Source organism: Pyrgilauda ruficollis, unplaced genomic scaffold, assembly GCF_017590135.1.
Source record: "Pyrgilauda ruficollis isolate IOZ18807 unplaced genomic scaffold, ASM1759013v1 scaffold4, whole genome shotgun sequence".
Taxonomy (NCBI): Eukaryota; Metazoa; Chordata; class Aves; order Passeriformes; family Passeridae; genus Pyrgilauda; species Pyrgilauda ruficollis.
Window position 1 is genome coordinate 10,548,966 of NW_024525489.1, and position 22,430 is coordinate 10,571,395.

Genomic DNA, 22,430 nt, shown 5'->3' on the forward strand with positions numbered 1-22,430 from the left:
AAGATAAAATCCACCTATAGGAGGGCACAGAGACATGACATAATTACAAACCTTTTTCCCCCACTCTCCCTCAGGCTGTATGATACACTATCAGAGCCATGATTATATCTGATATAAATTGTTACTAGGTGAGCAACTACAGAAACTAATCTTAGTCAACATATTAAACACCTGATACTTCATGATTGTTATCATCTTCTCCATTCAATTATCTTATTTTGTTAACAGTTCCTCTTAAACCCCAGCTACAGTCTACCTCCCTAAAGATAACTACTATCTGGCAAGACAACTACATCCCATCCTGTTTCTCAACCTTTTCTCTTCACTGGAAAATTTCACTGCTTCCCCAGCTTTAGGTGAGGAATTATTATCAATTTTTACAAGTTTATAAGGTCTTCATTGACAGAGGGATCTCGCTTCACCTTTCAGCTTTCTTGCTGACATCAGGCTGAGTATCAAAACATACCTCCTACAGTATCTCAGATCTGGCCCTTCCTCTGTAAGCTGAAGAAGAAATAGACATCTGTCATTCCACCTCCCCTGATCACTGTTCATTCACTCCAAAAGCATAGCCAAAAGATCATCTTGGCCTAACATTCATTCCATATCATCTCCATCTTCGCAATTGGTCTTCACTCTCCCTTCAGCACCGCAGGCACTTCATTTGCTGTGTGTTTTTCTTCAATACTGTGGAAGACACTTTTCCTTCTTATCACCATCTCCTGTTCAGTTACAATCTGTTCAACATGGTCTTTCCAAGACATAGTACCTTCCTCTTGTCCTTTCTCGCACGTGCATTTCCGAGTGGCACCTTCTCATCCCATGTTACCTTTCTTATCTGTTTTATAACAATCTCTCACCTTTCCTTAGCAGACCAATATCTAGATTCAGATATTCTCTCCAGAAGGTGAGGGATGAGGTCTTAATAATAGATTTCTAAGCCATCGAATACAACTCTGAAAAACTTAAGACACTAATAAAGAGAACTGAAGGACAGAAACCACAGAAGCACAAGAATCATACTCAGAGAAGCCATTCCAAAATGTTGGGGCAATAGGACATCCCTGTACTGCTGCTGTTTCTACTGAAGAGAGCTCACTCTCTAAGTCATCAGGAAGAGTGGCAGGAAATACATGAGAATGCTGGTGCAATTCTAGGAGGAGGATAGAAAATTGTCTATTCTGTATCCATCCAAGTAGAGCTGGAAAAGCTCCAAAAAGCTGAAATAGAGATAAGTTAATTTGATCCTTCCAGCTAGCACATATGACTCCTACTATCAATATCATCTCAGTGTTTTATCACTTCAGCAGCCTTCAGGCTCAATCCACAAAGTTGCTGACACTTTGTTATAGCCATAGAGGAACACAAAAACCATTCAAATATTAATTATGCCTTACTAAGGAAAAAGTATGTTATTTTTTTTCTTTTTATATTATGCTGCTTAACACTTGCAGCTATGCTAAAGCATGATAGTATTAGCAAATCAGGTGATAAAAGTGTTAGAAACACATGGCCACAAGATTTCTGAACATTAGGCATATCTACCCTATCCATGATTTCAGGGTTAGGATATCATGACAGCTCTTGAGCATTCAATAGAGGGAAGACATAAGATTGACAACTTAGCACTTCCATCCTCTAGTGGTAGATCTGTTCTTTCCCCTCCTCCCGTATCCCAAGCTACATCTCTATTGTTGTCCCAAAATCCAGTACTTCTCCTCTTTTTCCCTAGATGTGCTAGATGCATTTCTTTGCATGTTCCCATGAAACAACAGCACTGCCCTGTTAAAAATGTGTAGTCCTGTGAGAGCTTCCTCAGGCATTTCATGTCTACTGTAAGTAAATCATTCTCAGAACACACCCAGACGTGTCCAACCATGACCATGACCCTTCCCACTTTGCAGAACAGCAGTCAGTATGCTCTTCTTGGGATATTCAGAAGCCAACAACTACCACAGACATAGAAAATACCACACAGGCCGAATTTCAGCCAATGGAGAATGATGTAACTCCACTATTGTCTTCAGTGAAACTGAACTGGTTTACATTGGGTACAACTGTCCATAAGCTTTGTAGTAAAACAACAAAAACTAAAACACAGTGTATGGCTGTACAAAATCCTTAAAACTGCACAGGTGCTTTGGTGACACCCCCAGCTTCTTCACACCCAAAATCTCACAGATAAGACCAGGTCTGGATTTACATTTGTTTACACAGCCCTATTGATTCTCAGACACGGAGTGTGAGACCTGGCTCCCATGTCATGCTCCTCTCCCAGCAGCTGGGTCTCACGCATTTGCATAGTGACTGCTGCTTCTTGCACAGCTGATCCAGGAGCTGGGAGCTGCCAACAGACTGCATCTGCTGGAAGGGAGCCTAAATTGAGAAAGTAGCTGGTGCTGCACTCAGGGCCATAAGCCTGTCCCTACCACAGGAACCCAGATGCAGGAGAGCACCTGAAAGGGGAAGCTGTCTCTGCCACAATCCTAAAATGCAATATCTCTTATGGATTTGGACTTGAATTCAACTACAGAAAGCTTCTTGTAGTGCATTAAAATCAGGGATTTGTGCACATGTATTGCATATGAGACACACATAAAGGAGAACCAACATTATGAAAAACTCTTTCTGTAGAGCAGGAAGAAATAAAGAAACATATCCCCTGCATGAAAAAATTTGTAAAAAAAAGAGGAACCCTGAGTATGTACAGTCTTGGACTATGCTGGACATAAAGGAATTTTGTTCATAACTAGACAGACTTTGACACCATGAAGAGCTTTTGCCTCCTGAGCCTCAGTACCCTTTGCTTCAGAAATTTTAAACCACCCAGTTCTTTTGCCATTATTATAGTAGAAGACACTTGCATCTGAATGCATGAAAAATATTGATCTGACAACTACAAACTAACCCAAGAGAAAAGGAAGTTTTTGTGGCTTGGCCACCATCAGTGAAGAAAGTGATTTTCTGCCTCAAAGTTTTGGATTTTTTCTGCTTTCAGAGACAGCATCTTCTATTCGGAGGGCAATGCCAAAGTTTCTTCCTGGATACGAGCCTCTTTCCAGGAAACTTCTGCCTTGGTCTCACCAGCAGCATTTTCTTACAACCTCCACTGGTTCATCCTCATTAAGTGCAAGAAAGGAAGTAATAACTGGGGTGGGGGGTCTCCACTGAGCCAAGGCCAGCAAAGCCTCCTAGTTTGCTGAAGTCAGAGCTCATAAAATACAAATAAATATGAAGGACCTCTCCAGTTGCCGACTGTGTTTGGCATTACACTTCCTGACACACTAGGTAGATTAATTAATTACAGAGAAGCACAGAAGGCATGAGGGATGGAAACAGGGAATTAAATAACTTCCTCTTATGGGGAAAACAGAGGGACTTTTAAATTATGGTTTAAAATTTGCATTTAGCAACAACTCAAAGCTGCAGGCCAGTCGGAAGCATAATCTGAAACTATGATTTATATGCAGGGCAAGTGACACAGAAAGTAAATCCCTGTATTCAAATGAATCCAGCATTAGGACAGAATGACTCAAAAGACCAATAATTTGAAACTAAACACTCAGACCTTGCTAACATGCATGAACTTAAATGAGAGTAAATGCCATTATCAATGCACATGACAAGTGTTTGGGGGTTGAAGCAAGGACCTAACATGCATGTTTTTCTAAGTCACAATCTTTCAACGAGAAAGGAAGGATTTAAATAAGCTTCAGACATAGAAGATGCTTTTCTGGAAAGGTGTTGCAGCATACTGGGAGCCAAGAGACAGGACAGGCAACTCTGCATCTCTGCTTCCCAGAAATATTACAAGAGAGCTGGAGGAGAAATACAGAACTTTCTTCTTCAAGTCCAGCAGCAAACACATAGAAACAGAGCTGATGCCCCCTTGTTCCTACACACATTAACATATATTGTCTATATTCACATGAAAGATCACAGTGGGAGCATTTCTTGTACTTTTTACCACATAAATACTCTTTCAGGTTGTAGAGCCAAAAAAGGGGCCTCACAAACACTGCCACAGCTAGACCCTGGGAAGCTTGAGTGGGACTGGTGATATATGGGAGTGCTTATTCAATGTGGTGAAGCCTAGTTTTCATCTGAGCTTTGTGTTGTATCCACTACACTAAATGGTCTGCAAGGGAGAACTCGGCATGAGGGGAACTTGCTACTTCGAAGTCAGCTGTTTGCAGGGGAGACCACTACTACAGTTGTTTAGGTTTGGATCTCATCTCCCCATAGCTGCAGAAGGTATGTTATCCAGTGTGTGCCAAACTTATGCCTTGCTCAGAAATTTCTTTGCTTCCTTTGACGAAATAAATAAACAAACAAATTCCCAGATACTTCCATGATTTACTTTTCATTCAATATAAAACTCTTTTCCTTCCTTTTCTCAACTTTCCCTCCTCTGGGAAAAAAGACAATCACAGAATTTTACTCTCTTTTAAGGCAGAGAAGGAACAGATGTTGAGAGATTTCACAGAGAAAGCTAAGATCAGAATTTTCCCAAACTTCATGCTACTGATCACTTCATCCAGTGCTAATATAAGCATGTCTATGGTGATCCCACTGTTCCTTTGCCTCTGTGCCGAGAGAATTAGCACAGATACCAGTTATGTGGATGGTTCATGTACTCAGAGAACACTAATCAACTCCCTTCAGCATTCTGGCACTAAAGTGCCTGGTGTGCTGAGAAATCAAGAGAGCACCATCACACACAGAACAGGAGCCAACATCAGCCTACTTCGATAGTTCTATTTCAGGAGAAGATGAAGACATTCATTTACTTAGGAAGGGATTTCACTGCCATTTTTTCCAGCTAGATACCTTGGCTAGTTCATCTTTAATTCAGAGGGTGAGCCAACATTGATGCTGAGGCACCGTATTTCATATAATGAAATCAGAGGCGATGAGATGAAAGACTAAGAGTTGAATTCAGGGCTGTGTCAAGAAGGGACATAGTTCCATGTTCTTGTGGTCACTGTTGCAGGACACTGCAGACGGTAACCAAGGTTACAGTTTCAATCATGATTCCCAGGATGGGCTGAAGGAAGGACAGAGACCTTGATTCAGCACTTGCTTCTATCTTCATTTAATTGCACTCAGGTAATATTACAGGGAAAATATGGGTTTGATTCCAGTGGTCTTATTGTTCAGAAATGTATAACAGCTACATGTCCATCTTCTCTACAAAATCTGGGGTTTGCAATAGGGCCACAATGCTAGATCTAGAGAGGGAGAGAGAGAAGAGTGTAGACTGCCTCACCTGAGCAGCAACCTACCTCTCTCAGCAATTCAATGGAGAAGAAATTTTAAAAGGCCAAAACAGATGGTGGATAATTGTAAATTTTTCAAATATAGAGAGTTCATAAGTATTTATGCTGCTCCTCAACTGTAAATAAAGTACCTTTAAATTTTATGCCAAAAGTACCCATTAAGTTTACTTCTGAAAAAGCCTGTAAAGATGGTAAATAGCAATATGGACAAAAAGCTTTTGTGAACCAAGAAAGTCAACAAAACCCTTCCTTAGGGACTCAGAGAAAAAAAAAAAAAAAAAAAAAAAAATTTCCAAAAGGAGAATAAAAGGGTAGGGACTCAGAGAAAAAAATAAAAAAAAAATTAAAAAAAAAAACCAACCAAAAAAAAATTTCCAAACTGAGAATTAAATGGATTCAAATGCAATGTAAGAGAATGACAGGGAATTCCAGTCAATATCTCACCTGAGCTAAATGCAAGAATTCTTCAAGGGCAGATAAGACCATGAAAGTATAGTAGTAAGCATTTCCCAAATCTTCCCCAGTATAAGAATCTAATGCGCTGAAGGAACTCATTCAAGTTTGGAGGATATAATGATACTATTAACTTTGAAAACATGAACTCAAAAGACAATTCTATTTCTTTCCTAAGGACCTTGCATCTTGAAATAGAGAATCTTGCACTCCACCTTCTCAAATACCACAACCATCTCACAGTCACTAACAAAACAGAAACAACAAAAGAACAAATTTTTCACACTGCTCTTTCCTCTGTGCTAGCATTCTTCATATTTTTCTTTTTTTTTTTTTTTTTTCTGAATTGCCAGCATTTAAGTCACCCTTCTTGATATGGTCTCAATTCCAACCTGGGATCAGGCTGCTGTTATAAGAGATCTAGATGGCAAAATCTTTAAAGCCACACACCACCTTTAACCACCAAGAAGAGTCCAGGATTCTAACAATGAGCACAAAGTATCAGAATCCACTGTGAAAAGAATACACTGCTGCTAACAAATATGAACAAGGGCACGGAGAAGCTGTTGCATGAAAAAAAGTTACTTCCTTTGCCTTACAATAGTTCTTCCAGATTCTTCTGTAGTTCCTGTTCAGCTGATAAATTTGTATAAGGAAAAACGTGTGTCTAGCTCAGATATTTTTGCCAGCAGGCGCAAAACCATTTTGGAGTCTGCCAACAGACCACCATCTGCAGCAGTACTTTACCACTATACAGCAGTATGGAAACAGAAGTGATGCTGGTCACATCAGCCTCGATGGTCAAGTAGGGCCAGTTTTACAATCTGCAAGGTGCAGGACCAATCCACACACCCTGCTGCCTAGAGCTTCTCTCTCTGCTTGTTCAATGAAGGGAACATGCTAAAGCCAGCTGTTCTGTCCTCTTTCACAGAAACAGCCTTTTGGAGGACAAAACTTGTCAGAAATATTTTTGTTTGCTTTGTATTTTGTGCATCTAGACTTTGATAAGAACTTACCTGTACTGTTATCACTGCATTCATCCCAAGGCAGTCACTGCCAGCAGATGGCCTGAGAGCTGGTACATCATCTCCTGTCTTAGCCCAAACCAAATCATTCCAAATCACCGTAAGTCATCGTGTTTATTCAGACCTACTCCCTGCACATGTTCCCAGTGGAATAAATCAAGATAGAATTTAGGACCTATCAGGAGTAACTCTTTCTGTTTTAATTTTCTAGTTAATCAGACAAGGCACAAACACAGCATCCAGCTTCAAGTAACACATAAGCCTAGAATTGTTTTTCTGGTTGAGTGGCAACAAGAGCAGGCATTTCAGCTGAAATCAGCATCAGCTTATCATCTCACAGTCACTGCCTTGGTCAGAGTCCAGTCAGGCAGCTGCCATTACATAGCTGGATGGTCTGGGTACTTCTCCCAAACAGAGCAGCTCACACACATGTATCTGCCTCAGTCTGGAGACTACACAAGCAAGTTTGAAAACTTGGAATGGGTCATTCCTAATTTCTTCCCCATCTCCAAATTCACTTTTCATGGTACTAGTTTAAGTAGCACAACAACAGCAGAAGACGACATGCTCCTGATCCTCAAAATGCCAGTTTTCCTCAGAAAGGGAGGTAGAAACACACTGAATATTTACTGGATTGGAAAATTCATCACAAGGGAGACTTCTCCAGCACAGCTATGCTCAGCTTTCTTGTCATTAACTCTTCCATGGGAAAAATGCCCCAGATTTTAACTGCAACAAGGGAAAAAAATAAGTATTTTGAAAATTCATTCAACCACACCAATGTTTCATTATACCCTTTGCAGAGCAGATGGCAAGATGATGCTATACCCCCTGGGCCTGCTTCAGGGAGCTAACACAAATGCTCTTCTCACTACAGATCTCAGATGATGGTTGGTGTCATCATTTCACTTGGGGATTTGGGTCAAAAGGCTTTACACTCAAATCTGGCTTTTATATAGTACAAGTGCACCCAGACCAGACCCTAACGGATAAGCAGCAGGGAGCTAGCACACAGCACAGAGCTCTCTCAGGCACTTCCAGGTCGCTGATTTACACTGGTGCATTTACAGACTGAATCTTTCTAATCCAATTAAAATCTCATCTGAGCTGTCAATACAGATGTAGCCTGGTTTATTTTAGTGTCTCATAGAACATGCATTAATCCAGACCTGTGGACAAACTAGCCCTTCTAGGCAAAGTCTGCATTTTGCCAGCCCAGTTTCCAGCCCAGGTTCTCTCGCACATAAAGCCCTCAACTGCTCTCACATTACCTGTCTAATCAGGAACTCCTATGGACATACACTGCCATCCCATCTGGCTGCTTCATAAAAATGTGTGATGTACATCATTACCCTTCTGAAAAATAGCACTTTTTGCTCCCATCTCACTTCTCAGGCAACGATGGCTGGTGTGCTATCATTAAATATAAGAACTGAATATGATCTCTTTTCGTTTCAATGGCTTCATTTGTTTGAAATGCATATGCCAGTTACAAGCTGTCAGCACATTTAATAAGTTATAGCAAAAACCAACAACTCTCAAACTACTGGGGCCAAAAATTTTTACAGATCATCACATATACTTGTCATTAAATTTTGCACCAGAAACATTATAAATTATACTTTTTAATAGACTTCCATAAGGCAGCTGTGAGCTGTTTTGCCACAAGCAAGCACATGGAACACACCAATATTTGCCAGACATAAAACTAGAAGTTAAAAGCATCATTAATACCACCACAAACTCTCAAACTCCCCATAAAACTGATACCCTTCTCAGTAAGCAAAAGCCCAGCAGCAGCTCAAGCAGGTCTTTCACTCTGACCCAAAGGTAAACAAGTTCAAGGTTTAGCAAGACAAGTTCAGAAGCAAAGCCCATCTGTTGGTGACGTCTTTAGCAAGGCTAGATTGAATGCTTCAATGGATCCTGGTATTGGAGAGAGCTGAACTTTGATACAGCAGTTTGAGCTCTGCATGTGAAAACCAACCGTTAAGCAGCATCCAGAAATAAATTGTCAGCAGAGCAGATTACAGGTTACACTCTTACTCTTGAGAGATACCTGTCACCATGAGGAATTCTCCACAGTCAGGCAGCTGCATTTTCTAAGAGGGACTCACGTAGTCTCACATAAAAAGAAAACTGACCTAAATATAGACCACAATTTTGTGAAATATTTCTGTAAGAGGATATTCTTCACTTGTAAATTAGTTCAAAGCAAGTAGACTCTTCTGCTGAACACATTATTCTTCCTGAAACAGCTGCAAATCCTATTGACTCATTCCTCTGCCCCTGCCACAGAATACTGAAAATCCTAATGGGTACTGGGGAAGTGTAAAGTTAATGGAAAACAAATCCATAACAATTTACTATGTACACAGAAGGCAACTTCCAACTGAGGAAGTCCTTGAGCTGAAAACTGTTAGAGGGTTGGAGAGTATCCTGGAAAAGACCACCCTATGGCCACACCTTATAGTCTCCAACGCCTTATATTTTTCCCTAGCCATTTGCTTTGGACCCCATCTTGAACCTGAAGCCTGGGCTAGGTTGCCAGACCACTGATCTGACAAACTACAGCTGTCCCTGTATTTGATATGACATACTATAGTTGCCCATATACTAACCTCCAACTGCCTATGCAAATGACATGGTTCTTTTCATTGCTATAGCATTTCAAAGCTATGGTCATGGACAAGAATTTATTGTGCTAATATTACAAGTGTAACGTAGGAAGACTACTGGCAAATTCCTCTAATGCCGAGATCCAGTATTTTCTGTTCTATTCCTTACCTCAGTTGCACTCCTCAGGCATATACACACTTACAGATATCTCACTTTACATAAGCTCCAGTCTCAGAATGGTAATGAGAAACCTAATCAGCTGCATCAAATGGGCATCACCTTTACGACACAGTTTGCGAAACAACCCAGCCCTATGACCTCTGCCTGTGTTTTGCATTCTGGCTGAACAAGAAGACAAAGACAGTGAAGTCATTTGATGCCAGGCATGAAAAGCAAGCGTCTGGCTCCTGGAGTCTGCAACATTTACCACAAAAGAAAACAACAAAGTTCATCTGAAATAATTCCTTCTCTTCCTGTTTATGGCTGTTGCTGCAACAGCACCATTTCATGGTTCAAAGGCAGCTGTGTGATGAAACATAATTAGCATGGTCACCTGATTCTTATACCTCACCAGCAGAATGCTACTCATCAACAAAACCAAATAGTCCTCTACTTTACAGATCTGCAAATCCTAAGATTTTCCACTTCATTACACTGCACAGCAGATTTTATCCCAAAGTTGTAAACAAGAAATTGACCATCAGCTCTCTCTAGAGAACTTGAGAGCTTCCTTCTAATATGCCCAATTCTTCATAGTGCTATGAGAATAAATAAGCACATTTAAACATTTTGTTGTACTTATACCCAGTGCCATTAATCATCCATCCTGTTGCTTGCCACCTTTCTCCTATCAAGTAACTAGTCATAAAAGAATGAAAAGGTTTTTTTAAAAGTTTTAACAGAAGCTCTAATAAATCCCTTAAATCCTTTTATTACCCCTTTAGAGGGAAAAGTCCATCCACCTCATAAATATATCAATCTGTCGGCAGAAACTTACCACAAGTTCGGCGAATCTGGCATTGAGCTCTTCTGCTGGTGGGATTGGGACAGAAAACTCAAGGAATTGGAGAGGATTATTGTCCTTGAGGTTGATTTCAGGGAGGTCGCTGCCTCCAAAACAACAAAGAAACCCCAACGCATGACGATTCCTCTTCCGGGGGGCCATGATCATGGTGTATGGTGCTATCTTCTAATCATGTTCTGTAGAAAAAAACAAAACAAAACCAACAGACATTAGATGATAAAAAGGACAGTTGAATCTGTGCAGCTCTGTGCAGTTACAGTGGCTGTCATTGGAGTAACAGATGGAAGAGGACAGAAGGATCTGATACCAAAAAGAGCAAAATAAACACTCAAGCTAGATAAGGTAGCTAGGCCTTTGTATGGTATTAACATGTTCTTCCATGGCAGTGCAGAATCGCTACTCTGTAAAACCTTTCCTGAGAAGGTTTTACAAACTCAATCTGTAATTTCCCAGCAGCTAGATTTATCAGCAATGTTCAGAAGCCAAGGCTGAGGGCTACCACAGAATGCTGGTATTGGCCTTTTATTCCCTACTACAATAAAGGAAATAAACTATCAGAAGCACAAAAGCATATATGGGAGAATTTACCCAGAACACATGGAAGAATCTTCCAAAGGTATACCATTTGATCAAAATAAAATGAACAATGAAACAATCATCAATCTTTCACCACTGCAGAGCCAGATGACCAAACATTCACTTATTCCTTCACAGCCAGGACTATCACTGTAGGACCGTTTTGTCCATCCCATTTTCAAACACATGTAAGTAGTTTGGGCTGCTTTATGTATTCAAGGAAGAAACAGCACAGTGCTAATGCACGTATTCAGATTTACATTTCAGCTGCCAGATCCCATCTGGACAGGACCTGGCTTTGGTATCAGGAGTATAAAGGGAGGCAGAAGGAGGCCTGAAGGAGAAGCTGGGAAGTGACTGATTTCGCTACCACACAACACCATTTGTGAGCAGCCCATCCAAACAGGAAGTCTCCTGCCAGCAGTTTGAAAGGAGGGATCTGTGCAGTGCACACAGAGCCACATATTTTGCCCTTTTAAGGGACTTGTTGTTTGACAGCTCAGGGGCTTATTTGTGTTATATTTTTAAGGACTTCACTTTTTCACTTAATCTGCAGAATAAGCCATATCCTTTGAGAGTAAATAATTAAAGCTTGTTGTGAAGCTGGTCTCCCTGGGCACAGGGCAGGGGAGCAGGAGGGAGGTGGCAGGTGAACCAAACCACAGGATGCTGGGTGCTGTATCAGCAACAACACAGCTGAGCTTTGTCATCAGAGCAGCTGCTGCCCTAACCTGCCCTACAATGCCTTGGTCTGTTTGCTTGCCAGAACAAGGCTGCTTTGAGCTTTCATAGAGACTGAGTAGCTGTGCAAGGAAAAGCACCTTCAGGACAGCAGTTACATAGTGGGACTTAACATACAGAGCTCTCCAGGGATGTTTTGTGCAGAAATTGGCATGCTCGCTTAAAAAAAAAAAACAACAAAAAAAACAAACAAACAAAAAAAAAAAAAAAAAAAAAAAAAAAAACCAAAAAAAAAACCAAAAAACCTAAGCAACAAACAACAGCCAAAAAAAAGGTCCAGACCATCCAAACCTCTACCCTTATGGCACTATGTGCTGGGCAGGAATCACCTGTCCTACTCTATGCTGGGATTCATTTATCCAGCACATTCTCTTATGCATTAGAAGGGGCATCAGCTGCAACCCTCATGCAGCTGAAAGAAAAGCAAGCTGGTAAAAAGTACTGTCTTCTGGCATGCCTACTTTGCTTTGCTCTCCATGCCAGCTCTGCAAGGGGTGTTATGTCCCAGCAGCATTCACTAGAGCAGGATGTTGCTGGCTTCAAAAGCCCATTCATGAAAACATTGGGTTCTCACTAGGAGATGCCAAAGGTCAGCCTAAAACTGAACTGGTCATTGACACAGCTTCCATCAGCAAAACCAAAATGCCCTCAAATCTATCACAATGATATGCATGGAAATTTGTGTTTCCTCTCAATAGTGGACACTTAAGAAATTCAGCTGCTAAAAGATTTCACAATAACGCCTTGGAACCTAAACTTGTACACTACAGACCATCTTCTCAAGTATTATATTCCAAGTGCAATGCCCTTTAAGGCAACCTGGTCATGACTGAGATTAAAACCAATTAGTTTGACAAAACTCTCTTTTGGAAGGAACTGAATTCAATGAGACAAACCTGATTTACATGCAATACAGCTACATTTGCATCAATTCAGTTTCAACCAAGCTCTGGCCCTCTGTCTAAAGGCTTCCCCACCAACCACCAAAGGACTAGCATTCTCTGGGCCATGGACAATGAATCCTCCTCGGAAAAACTGGCTGAGCCATTGGAGTGATAAGACCATAACAACGTCCTTTATGAGCTCAGGTCAAGACTAGTATAAACTTCACCAAAAGAGGTACCTTACCAGGAAATGAGAACTATGTGAATGGATGTGAAGCTCAGAGTTTTCTACAGGGTAAGTACAGCCCTGGTCTGGCTACCACAGGTTGTCCTCCACTGGAATTTCATTACTTGGCTTTCATCTTAAGCAGGTTCATCTAAGAGCTTGTCAGGCTCCAGGCTTTCTTCATCCACAATGCTGAGAAATACCAAAGCCAATGTTTGTTACTGTGATTTTTTTGACAGAATCTGCAGTTCCTTGGGATCAACACTTGTGAAACTCAAGGCTACTTAATTTTTACTACCCTGCAAAACTGTGCAGAGCTCACATGAAGAGTGAGCTGGCTTTAACACAGCATTATTCCATCGCACAATTCATACTCCTAACACTGGCATTTTCCAGGTCCATCTATAAGCAGCAGGCATGAAATTCATACTAACATAGAGGGGCAAAATAACACTTTTGTACTGCTTTCACACTGTAATTGTGTGGATAGGTAAGGTGTCTAGATGCTTTCAAAATAAGAACAATTGAGAACTGCTACAGAGGGATCCAGCGCAGATATTTTAGAATCAAATCACTGAAGGAATGAATGAAAGAAATTTCTAAGTTGGAGCACTGTTCTCTCTAAAATTAAACCTGCCAGTAAAGTAGATGTCCTTCAGAATCCTGTAAGTTGCAGTGTTTATGCTATTTAATAACTAATTGAAACTTCTTTATTTTTGTTGGTGATCAACAAAATAAGCATTTTCTAATTATCTCCAAGTTAATAAACTTTTCCTTTCCTTTCTCTCTTTTTTGCCTTTCCTTTCTCAAGAATCAAATCTGGGAAAAATGTGCTTCCAAATAATGAGAAGGTTGGGAGACAACAACGAAAATGAAGTAAAGAGCAACTTCCATTTTTCTGAGTGGAAATTGACAGCAAAGCTGACACAAAAAATTATGAAAATAACAAAAAGTGGGGGTTTTGTTCTAATAAAAGTTCTGTTGCCTCTCAACTTCAGGCAAGTAAAAATGAAACGTGTAATTATATATTTCTATACATATATATATACCGCCAGTGATAATCAATAGGAAATCTCTCTCTGGAGAGAATCCCACTATTGCACATAACTCCCTCCCACAGCTCTTCTCAGTTCTACTGTTTTGCCCTTTTACACAACACAAACAAGTTGCTGTCATTTCAACAGCTTACCACAGACCCGCTCCTCACAGCAATCCCTCTCCTGCTTCCCAGCCCCATCTGAGGTTCGGCTCAGGTCAGGAGTCACAGCCTGGAACTCTGCCCAAGGTCTAATTATAACAACGTCCTCTTCCTCTGACAGGGCGTACGTGTTCATTTCTAAACCATTTGGCCCAGTGACCAAACATAATTTAGCTAATGCAATTTTTTCAACCCTTATCAGAAGTTTTAGCCACATGGGATCAGATCCATGCTAACTGCACACGAGGATCCTCTTTCAATTGCTTTCTAAATTGCTTCATAAGCCTCACTCTTCTGTTCATTCTCATCTCAGAGACAGTAATTTTCATGCCAACATATGCTAAATAAGCAACATTCCACTAAAACTAAGACACCTGAAACAACTGCTCTGCCAGCAGCTCGCCTGTGCAAGACAGCTGATTATTGTAGATTTTATCTCACTGTTCTGTCCTTCAACACACCTGACAGCCAGAGCATAACTATAACTGAAATAGATATAATTACTTTTGTATCACCGCCTTTGGATAAAGGGAAGAAAGAACTCAGTGGGTAACTAAACACACACAGTCATGCAAAAACAGTTCACAACATAAGGAAGCATTAATAGTAAACACATTCAGAGCTGTATCTCTACTGATCATCAATAGACACACAATTGTGGATGTAGCCATAGCTCTCACCTGAGTGGGGAGCATGGGACTAAACGTATGATGAAGAATCACTGCCCTACACTAGCTTATGCTAACAAGAAAGGAAATAAAGTTAATAATTTCCATTTCCCTGTAATTTATCTATCTTTCTCTATGGCAGGATAAAACATATCCATGTAATGTGTGATCACTGATGTAGAAAAAAAATCTGAAGTCAGAGTTGTTTAGAACACAAACCAACTCACCCACAACCCCCAAATTCAAGTTAAGACTCCAGATTATTAAACTATTAAATAATAAACCATGAGAACTTCCCAGTATTAAAACAGCTCCCTAGATCATCACTTACTGATGATGAAATGGAGAAAATAAGAAACATGCTCAAAACAGCCTGAATGTAGACACTGGAAAAAGGGAAAGAGATTCCTACTGATCCTGTGCTCAGTTCCCTGGACCACATTGCTTCTTCAGTACACAGATGGTGAAATGATGAGCTTCATGGCATGATTTAATTACCATGGGAATTTTCCATGGATGTCACATGTAATGTGACAGATGTCAGATGCACTATATGGCAATTGCAGCAGGGGGGATGGGGAAAGGAAGCAGACAAGCAATCCGTTTGTTGCACGTGTAATAATAACCCAACTCCTTTGGCTTGGATTTGTCACCATACTAAGGAGCCTCCTGGTCTCCAGTGCACAAAACAGCAACAAAAAGCCCCAGCGTCTTAAAATCCACAAAGTTAAAACCTTATTTTTCAGGGCAGCTTCCTGAAGATCCATGGACACCTGCCTGTTATGTTGGACAGGAAGATATCGGACCCAAAACAAATCAACAAATCCAGATTACTGGATGTGATCTGGAAAAGAGCAGCATCGTGTGCAGCAGTGGCTACTCAATACCAGTCATGGCCCACACTTAAGTTTCCACCACAAGAGAGAGGGCAGCTCAAATAATGCTGTGTATTTTGAAGCCAGTTCATGGATTTTCCTTCCTCCAACACATGGAAACAAGAGTGCAGAGCTCTTGGTGTTTATGAGAACTTTGAAAGACAGTCCAGAAACTCACTTTTCGTTTGTTTTACACACCTTCCCATTAAAACTAAGACGGTTGATAATTTCAAAGCATTCCATAGACCTAAGGATTTTCTCCTATTACATATATATTTATTTATTTCTTTTTTTTTTCATTTATTTGCCTCAGAAATAAGTCCTGAGATAAGAGAAAAGGCAAGGGCTATTTGAAGGCTGTCAGGTGTAACTATATCTGTGAACCTACTTACTGCAACGTGTCTGTCAAAAATCTCTTTATTTTTAATACTTTAAGGATGCTCAGGATGTGCTGGGAGACTAATGACCACTAACGTTAGTCTGTTAATACCCACAAATCCACTACGTCTCACCTTATACCAACTTATCAACACAGAACAACAACAACAACAAAAAGAAAGCTAAAGAACTGTAAGAAACTTCTCTTCTGAAATATTAATTTGCAACACTTTCTCTGCCTTCATCTAAGAATGAGGAGAAAAATAACTCTACAGAAAAATAAACAAAACCAACAACCAAACAAAAGAAAACAGGAAATAATATACCTGCAGGTTCTTTGTGTTTCTCCTAATCATTAATCTATCCAAACTGTATTCATAGGAAAACTATTTTAAAAGAGGAGTCAATATTCAAAACACAAAGCAAAGAGAGCAACAAAGCAGTTAGTGTCATGAACCTGGTTAGTAATAACTAAGTATTTCTTTACACCTTATTTCTCACCCTTTAATGAAGGACAGATTAATAATTTTCTACGCTTAAGTGAGCTGACCAAACAACCTATTCATTCTTTTACCTGGTAAGAAGTTATTTTATTTTGCAAAAGTACTATCACTGTGTCATAGTTTCCTATAACTATGACTTCACACAGGAATGTGCACAGTCAAAAGTAATCTGCTCTCCTAGACATCAAATGCTGAGTCTTAATTATATTCTTGCATCTCATTTATATACAAGTAAATCTATGCATTTTTCACATTTCTGAATGGTGATATGACCATGCAGCTTAGACTGCAAACAAAACAAGTAAAACTCACAGCCTAACTGTTTATCCGGGATAAGTATGTCCCTCATCTCCTCAGTGTCTGATTGTACTGCAGATTTGCATCCTAATTTATCAATTCCTCACTGAGGCATGCTTGCCAGCAATTCAAACCACCACGCTGGTGTAATGAACAGGATTGCATACTGCCTAAAAACAATCGACCTTTCTGGTTTGCATGAATGAGTGTGGAGTCCTGTCCTTCTCTCCTTTACCCTTCCCCATATTACTTCCAAGTTCTCTGGTGTTGCAGCACTGCAGTTTCAGTAACATTTACACATGCCCTTCACTTCCTTCTCAGTCAGAAAGTCACTGCTACCAAGATAAATTTTCTTGTCTTCTTGACCATGAACCACATTTGTTTTATTCATATACCTCACCAAAGATTACCCATCCCCTTCTATTAAGAAAAAAAAGCTGTTTGTAGTCTTAGTTCTCCCTTTTTTTTTTCTACCAGTTTTAGTTTTATTCTCTACTATTTCACTGTTTCATTGCAATAGCCTCATTTTTTTAATGACAACTGTTAGAATTGAAATGGCTTCCTGTAGCCACTTCCTATGCTCACACTATTAAACCCTTTTTTTAAGGCAGATATTGAAGATAAAAATACTTCTAAAGAGACACCTAGTGCATAACACAAGCTGCAAAGACTGTATCACATTTCACATTTGTTTTATTTTGGCTGTATTTTACTTTATTGTCCTAGCTGTGGCACTGAGGTTGTAGGTTCTCCAGTGTAGGGTCTTACTCTTCTGCTTAAACCAGTTATTTTACAGAGCCAAACAGACTGTGAACAAACAGGAATAAAAGCAGTAGGCCTGCAAAAAGGTAATCACCTGGCTGGGAGCTGGCCAGGGCACAACATGTTCACCCCCCCATAATGATGCTGCTGTAGAGAGAGCATTTAGCAGTGTCCACAAATCCTGCATGGATAAATTTATTCTTTACAAAATAATGGAATTTATGCAGCGATTTCCCCTACCACAGCATTGGCTTCACTAGATGGGTTGGTTTATAATGTCCTTGTTCATCAAATTGCTGTGGTTGTAAGAGCCAATGGGAACTACACTGCATAAAAGAAAACATAGGGGAAAAAATCCCACAAACCCCACAGATGGCACCCCGAGACCCAATTCTGACTAAGGATAAGACCATGAAGCAGCAAGTATTTTGAAACACTCTCTACAATCCACAGATTTTAATTTTGAAATCATTCACATTCTAAAAATATTATTTTTTAAGGCTTGACAAAATTATACTGTAATTCTAGGGCCATGAATTCAGGACAAGGCTATAATTCCAGTTTGTGTCTGTGCTACTCAGAGTGTGTCTGAACTTCCTTTTCTAGAAGCTGCAGACCTAGACAGCAGAGCCCAAGTCAGACTCTCAATTTTCTTTACTTTCTGTGGGTGATGGGTACAACACAGTGATGCAATTTCACAGGAAAAAGTGCCGTGGAAGTTGGAGTGCAAGATGAAGCTTTTATTCAAAATAGGAAATCATAGACTGAAGATTAAATAGATCATGGTGACATCAGTTAAGCAGACACACACAATAACAGCCAGAATCAGCACATCTCTTCTTCAGCTTCAATGCAGAAGACAACTATTTTCCTCTACAGGAAGATGAATTCCTGAACCTTTTACAGGTCTTATGGTATGAAATGCCCTTAAAGTCATTGTATGATACTGACTCTAATGTCTGTCAGTTCTATCTAATAAGAGCAGGTCCCACGGATGAAACAGCCATACCCCAGAGCAACATTTTTGATCAGTAAAGAAGGCAAGGATTGAGTGATCTGTAGAACAAGGTGTCCCACTCTATCCTCTATTCCATAAGATCAGGAATATGAGTAAAGCACATTAGCACTTTAGATTAGCATTAAAGCTTGATCTAGGAACTTTAAATCTCTCCAATATTTATATTGGAAAGAGTGGGGTTTAGTTACAAAGGGAGTCAATCCAGAGTTTCCCAGTAACACTACTGCCACGCTGAGAAGAATGAACACACAAAACCCCACTACTAAGAGCGTCCCGGTCTTGTTTCAGTCATTGTAATTTTTCCATTCTGTCATTGCCCAATTATTTCCAGACATGATGTAACTATTTTGCCAAGGGATTTGGGAGTCAAAATGTTACCATTGTTGTCATCGTTATCCTGGGTGCTTGAATTTTCCAGACAAAATAAGCTGCTGAGGGCATTAGAGTGCCTCTACTGAGAGAGAAATACTCCGTAAGAACTGCCAGGGTGCTCCAAGAAAAACAAACAAATGGTAAAGGTCCAATTATTTCCATGTGAAATGCTGTTTTCTTATTCAGACAATTAGTATAATAAAATTTCATCTGTTGTCATCATAGCATAAAAAATTGATTTCCATTCTAACACTCTGATCAGGGCCACTATGGGACTTTAAAACTCAACTTCACTAGAAATATGCCCACTGGAAACTAACCACAGATGTAGGTGTACAAGTACTGTCTTCACTATTGACAGGCAAATCAATTACCTGCACTGGTAAAAGTTTCCTAAATGCCACACACTGGAAAAAGCAATTCAGTCTCTATAGCAAATGCATGTAACTGGGGAAAACTCAACACAGAGACCGTTTGGACTTTTACCTGGTTTTTGTGGATAGCACTGAATCTCTTCAAAAGTAGTGTTCATCAATGCCACCTGGGAAATCCAGGTTCCAGGCTGCAGAGCTGCCACTTCCCTGCTTAGTGCCCCAGCTAAAGCAAAGTGTGCTTCTACGTGTCCTTGCAAATCCATACATAATAAAAATGGTGGCTCTCAGTTCTGTTCCACAGACTGAAAAGCCACCGATGTGGATGATGGTTAAAAACCTTCTTTAGTGATCCACTAATGGAAGAAACAGCCAGTAGATGCATTCACAAAGGGAATGGGTCTCGGGGTTTTATGCTCACTCCATCTTGGAGATGGCTCCCATAGGTCAAGGCACAGACAGGGTGAAAATGTCATTGATTTTCTATACCTACTTTTTAAACTACCCAGATTGCAGAGTTGTCAATTGGGCACAAAAAATAAATTCCCTGTAGAAAATCAAGTTAAGAAAAGGTCATATGCAGCATTTAATTCCAGTATTTTTATTTTTCTTCAACATTCTGACCAGGGGTACTCTGGGTTCAATGCCCTGAAACCTCAACATTACGCAAGTAGGTTTGAACTCCAAGCCAGAAGCTTGGTGAAACTGCTGAACTTTTAACCTAACATGTCTTTATGAAGAACGGATATTTAGAAAGAGCTTTGCTCAAAGATTTTGGGTTGTTTCTGTGTGTATTTTTAAGTGACATCCAGATAAAATATATTTTCTGGCTGCTTCAATATTTTCAGGAGGAGACTTTACACCAACACTGAAGGCTGGTTTCAGAGGCGTGACGTACTGCTTTAGGTTTTGGGGCTGTCAAGTTTCATTGCAGTAAAGTGAACAAGGCTTCCTCTATATTTGACTCAAATTCTACAGAACTGATGCCCTGAGTGACACAGGCAGTGATCAGTTATGAGGGTCTGAGAAGAAAACACTACCTAAAACCAGCCACCTTCCTTGCATAGTCAGTGGGTGCTCTTTTTATGTATGGAAAAGAGTGCAGTAAAAGAAGGGGCAGGGAGACCTCCCTTAAAATACACAAACATGAGGTTCTTATCTACAAAGCAATGCCGATCCATGTTGTCTAGAGCATTCGACACACAAGAGTGCAGTGCCTGTGCCAACTGTCAACCCTCCCTCCTTCCATCCTTGGACTGCCAATAGCTAGCTCTAGTCTTCCAGATTCTCATGGCAAAAGGTCATGTCCACATCAAGACCCTTTAAAGCTCATGATTAAGTTTTAAGTTCTGAAGTACATCTAGGGGAGACTTCCTAGAACTGTAACTGACCTCTAACACACTGTCCTTTGACAAGCATAGGTCATTTTTAAATGTATGCTCAGATACCCAAAGAAAGCTGCCGAGAAGCTGCAGCAAAAGTTTGGGTAGTCTTCTCCAGACTTCTAAGTGTCTACAGCAAGTCAACAGCCTGCCTGAAAATACAGCAAGTTCTTTCAGCTTCTGAACCCACCTACTTTTAGCTTGTTGACAAAACTTGGAGCACACTCCACAGAAAACTTGATTGCAGTATAAAATTCCCTCAGCTCCCCACCACAGCTGCACACAACTGGGAAAAAAACCTCTAAAAATTCAACAAAACAACCAACCTGCTTCTAAACCACTACTTGATCCGGATTCACAGTCCTCAGACATGATTCATAAAGAAGGCCCATTGTATACAAATAGAAGAGAAACCTACCCTCTATCAGAGAAAGATAGAGAAAGATCAGAAAAATTTATCCCTTGAGGGTTGCAAACATTATGTCCAGTGATGTATGTCTTTGCAGTACATGTACCAATATCACTGCTTGTTGTCTCTAGTTTTGAATAGCACTGACTTGTTCAATAGCTTGTACTGAGTTTTATCCAAATCATCACCTGCTGCAGTTTGTCTCACCCTTTGGAAAGGGTGCATTTAAAACTTACTTTAATCAATAATTTTTGTTTATCTTATATCTTAAATTTATGGATGGAATACATACAAATAAACACAGTAAGCAGTCATACATTGCCCTGTACAAGTTGAGGTGTTGGCTCTACTGCCCTGGTGACATGCAAGAACATGTCCCACTGCAAGAAAGGCTGAAACTGCTGTTATTCACATTTTCTACTAACTGAAGAAGAGCCACAGCGAACCATTACCAAAATCTTTTAAGTAACAAGAAGCAGCAGCACTTGTCCCTTTTCCTGCCCAAAAACCCATTTGAACGAGGAAGCAATCTCAATTTTCATAAAACTTTTTCCAGCAGAGGGAACTGAAAAATGTCAGAAGCTCTGAAAAATCAAGACCAACTAAGTATTTGGTCTGGGTGGCAAACCCAAGAAGAAAAACTTTATATAAAATCCCAATGATTTGCACAGAAGCTGGCAGCCTATCACTAGATTTTAACTATTGGCTGTTGTACTAGTAAATTCAACATGAAAATGGCATTAATACAATGGAATCCTCATGTTTTACTTCCTCCTCTTCTCCAAGTCATTCGTGTTACAAGCAAAGGGTCTATCACACTACAGTAGTGAATGCTTAAAACAGATAAAATTGTACAGAGAAGTGTATCTATCTCCAAACCCCTAAAAAGATAAACTAGCAGATGTACAAAGCAAACACTGAGTCCATATCAATGAGATACTCTTCTGGGTGAACTCTTCCCCAGTGCTTGTTCTGTCCATACCCTAACAACAGTCAAACACAGCCTGTAAGAAGCATGGCTACTGCCCAGGAAATGTTCTTACTGCTGGGTTTACAGTGTCATCAGCTATTAATCATAAAAAGCTCCACTGGGATAACCCCAGAATTAAACAAATTAAGAAATGCATGTCTAGAGAAGGGAGTTGGTGTGGGAAGTATTTTTAAGGAACATTGTTTTGTTTGCAAGGAAAAAAACAGTTCCTTAGACAGGAGTGAGTCCACAAGGTCTTACACTATCCTGCTCATGCTGAGATCTCAAACACAGGAAAAAATTTTCTACATTTTTAGGAGGTTATGCACGATAAGGAAACAATTCATCTCCTACAGGGCCTACTAACAGCAGCATTAACTCTTCTTAATTCCCGCAGCAC

At 40.1% G+C, this 22,430-nt stretch overlaps 1 protein-coding gene across 2 annotated transcripts in view; it reads right to left on the reverse strand.

The window, feature by feature from the left end:
• Positions 1–22,430, reverse strand: part of DAAM2 (dishevelled associated activator of morphogenesis 2) — a 200,342-nt gene that overhangs the window by 107,828 nt on the left and 70,084 nt on the right. For both annotated transcript variants that reach the window (XM_041477173.1, XM_041477172.1), the window contains one exon: positions 10,374–10,576. In XM_041477173.1, coding sequence (XP_041333107.1) covers positions 10,374–10,547 — 174 coding nt within the window. In that variant the 5' untranslated portion in view covers positions 10,548–10,576. The remainder of the gene's footprint in view (positions 1–10,373; positions 10,577–22,430) is intronic.